Below are 2,500 nucleotides of genomic sequence, written 5' to 3' on the forward strand. Positions count from 1 at the left end.
GACTACCGGTATCAGAGTTATCGATTTAAATCTTAGATTTATCTGCCGCCAATTTGTTTTTATACGTTGTTCACCACGTCAATTTACCATACCTATATTCAATTGGAGTGAACGTGGGCTCTAACAAAAAGAGTATTGGAATAGTTAAGAAAAAAATATACTTTTCTTAAAAAAATAAAATCTATTTAATACCTCCGGGGTGTTCCTCCCAAACACAGGAAAATTAAGTTTGGTAATCCACAAACTAACCTTTCTTGTTTCTCTGCCACGGCCAGCCGATCAGCATCCGGGTCGTTGGCTAAAATAATTCGAGCGCCTTCTTTGTCAGCCAGAGCAAAAGACAGGGTCTGGATGGAGAAAACGGCACAAATTATACCTTAATAAGGAAACCAACAAACACATTTTCTACGTCCACCATAACAGGCACTGACAGTCAGAATTGGGACAATTCGCCACAGCCATTTCGCGGGACAATTCCACAATTCAATTTAATTACTGAAAATAACTTAACAATCACTTTAGTGTTTGCCATTCACATTTCATTCCTTTCCCATCCTTTCTTTAGTGATTCTGTCCCACCGTGGCTTTGATCTTAGTGTTTAACTCATCCTGTGGCGAGCGATCCCCGACGATTACCGCAAAGATCTGAAAATCTGGATGGCAATGCCAATGTCAATGCTGCAAATACTGTATATTCTTGCTTTGACAAAATATGCAGAACTGTCTGGTATTTTTAGAGTTAATTCAGTTGGTGGTGGTGGGGAGGAGAAAGATAGGACTGCGAGTGGGAAGAGACCGGAAGAGAACCTCTGCCCTTCCACCTGATAGGAGAACATGATATATGACAGCAAATTTAGGGAGGGAACATGCTGGTAAATTAATTGCTCAGAGGAAGAGAATTTTAGACCTTAGCATCAACTTCGTTGTGCCTGTGCCGACATTTTGTAACAATAAATTACTTTTAGGAAAATCAAAGCCTGGAAGTTCTTTGAAGTGTTTCATTAGCCGGAACCATAACAGCCAAAGTTGCGAGAAAAAAAAAAAGCGCAAATCGTTTCGGAAGCGTGATCTCGTTTAACGGCCCAACATGCAAAAAAAAAAAAAAAGACGAAGGAGTCACGTTTGGAAAACTCCTGCGAACTGGTTGCCTGCAAAGTTGCTGGAAAATTAGAAGCCGGAAGAAGCAAAAGAAATGGACTAGCGCCTTTTTGAGATTGACAAGCGTACGCAAGAATTTTTTTAAAAAATGGAGATAGAACTAAGCTTTAGTTGCAAAGGAACGGTCCGAAGGGACAGGAGACAAACGAAGACGGAAGAAAATGTACTAAATAATCTTTTTACCAACCAGGACACCTTTTCCTTCCTCTGGATTCGGGTATTTGACGGTGGGAAACTCCGGATCGGGCTCCTTCTGCTCGGGCACAGCAATCGGAGGGCTGAAGTCAAAAGCCTTGAAGGCTGACTGCACAAACTCATGGCCCACACCGTGCACAGAGGTGTGAACAAATTTCAACTTGGTCTCCTTGTTTATATCCCTAAAATCAAGTAACATGAGGGACATTCAGCTGGTGGCAGATTCTCTGCCGCGAGGAACAAAAAAGAAAAAGAAAAAGAGGGGGAACTCATCAAGGCGAGAAGCAACCTAGAACTGAGGAGAAACTTCTTGACAGTTGGAACAATTAACCAGTGGAACAACTTGCCACTAGGAGTTGTGAATGCTCCAACACTGGAAGTTTTTAAAAAGAGACTGGACAGCCATTTGCCTGAAATGGTATAGGGCTGTGGTGGCGAACCTATGGCACGCGTGCCATAGGTGGCACGTAGAGCCCTCTCATTGGGCACGCGTGCCGTCGCCCCAATCCTAGGCCTTCAGCTGGGTTTTATAAAACCTTTTCGCTTTAGGCCTCCACCGCCATGTGCAAAAAAAAAAAAGGTTCAATCAATCAATCAAGCAATTTCAACTTCTCGCGGGGAAAAAAAAGATCTCATAAAGTTGGAATTGATTGATTGAACTTTTTAGTCCCAGTCTGCCGTTACCACCGCAGCCACGCCCACCCAATGGGCCATGCCCACCCAAATGGCCACACCCACCCAATGGGCCACGCCCACCCAGCCCCCAACGATACATAAGTGGGTTTTGGGTTGCAGTTTGGGCACTCGGTCTCTAAAAGGTTTGCCATCACTGGTATAGGGTTTCCTGCCTGACCTCCAAGGTCCCTTCCAACATCATCATCATCATTATTATTATTATTATTATTATTATTATTATTATTATTATTATTATTATTATTATTATTATTAATCATCCCACAGTCAGCTAGATGTTCAGACTGGATTTGGCATTATTATTATTATTATTATTATTATTATCATTATCATTATCATCATGATCATCATTATCATTATTGTCGCTTACAAACTGCTCAGTTCATTTAGTGACCGTTTGAAACGACAAAGGCACTGAAAAAAAAGTGACTTATGACTGTTTTTTTCACACTTA

General features: G+C 41.7%; 1 protein-coding gene across 1 annotated transcript in view; it reads right to left on the minus strand.

Annotated features, from left to right (window-relative positions):
• Positions 1-249: 249 nt before the first annotated feature.
• The window catches only part of LOC107297471 (phosphoglucomutase-2), a gene marked incomplete at its 3' end in the record, with an annotated part of 21,066 nt that continues 18,815 nt past the window's right edge, over positions 250-2,500 (minus strand). The window contains exons 7-8 of the mRNA XM_015826836.2: positions 1,346-1,535; positions 250-347 (exon numbers count right to left, since the gene is read on the minus strand). Of these exons, the coding sequence (XP_015682322.2) occupies positions 250-347; positions 1,346-1,535 (288 nt within the window). The remainder of the gene's footprint in view (positions 348-1,345; positions 1,536-2,500) is intronic.

This window comes from Protobothrops mucrosquamatus, unplaced genomic scaffold (genome assembly GCF_001527695.2).
Source record: "Protobothrops mucrosquamatus isolate PMUCROS unplaced genomic scaffold, P.Mucros_1.0 scaffold3321, whole genome shotgun sequence".
In the NCBI taxonomy this organism is placed as follows: domain Eukaryota; kingdom Metazoa; phylum Chordata; class Lepidosauria; order Squamata; family Viperidae; genus Protobothrops; species Protobothrops mucrosquamatus.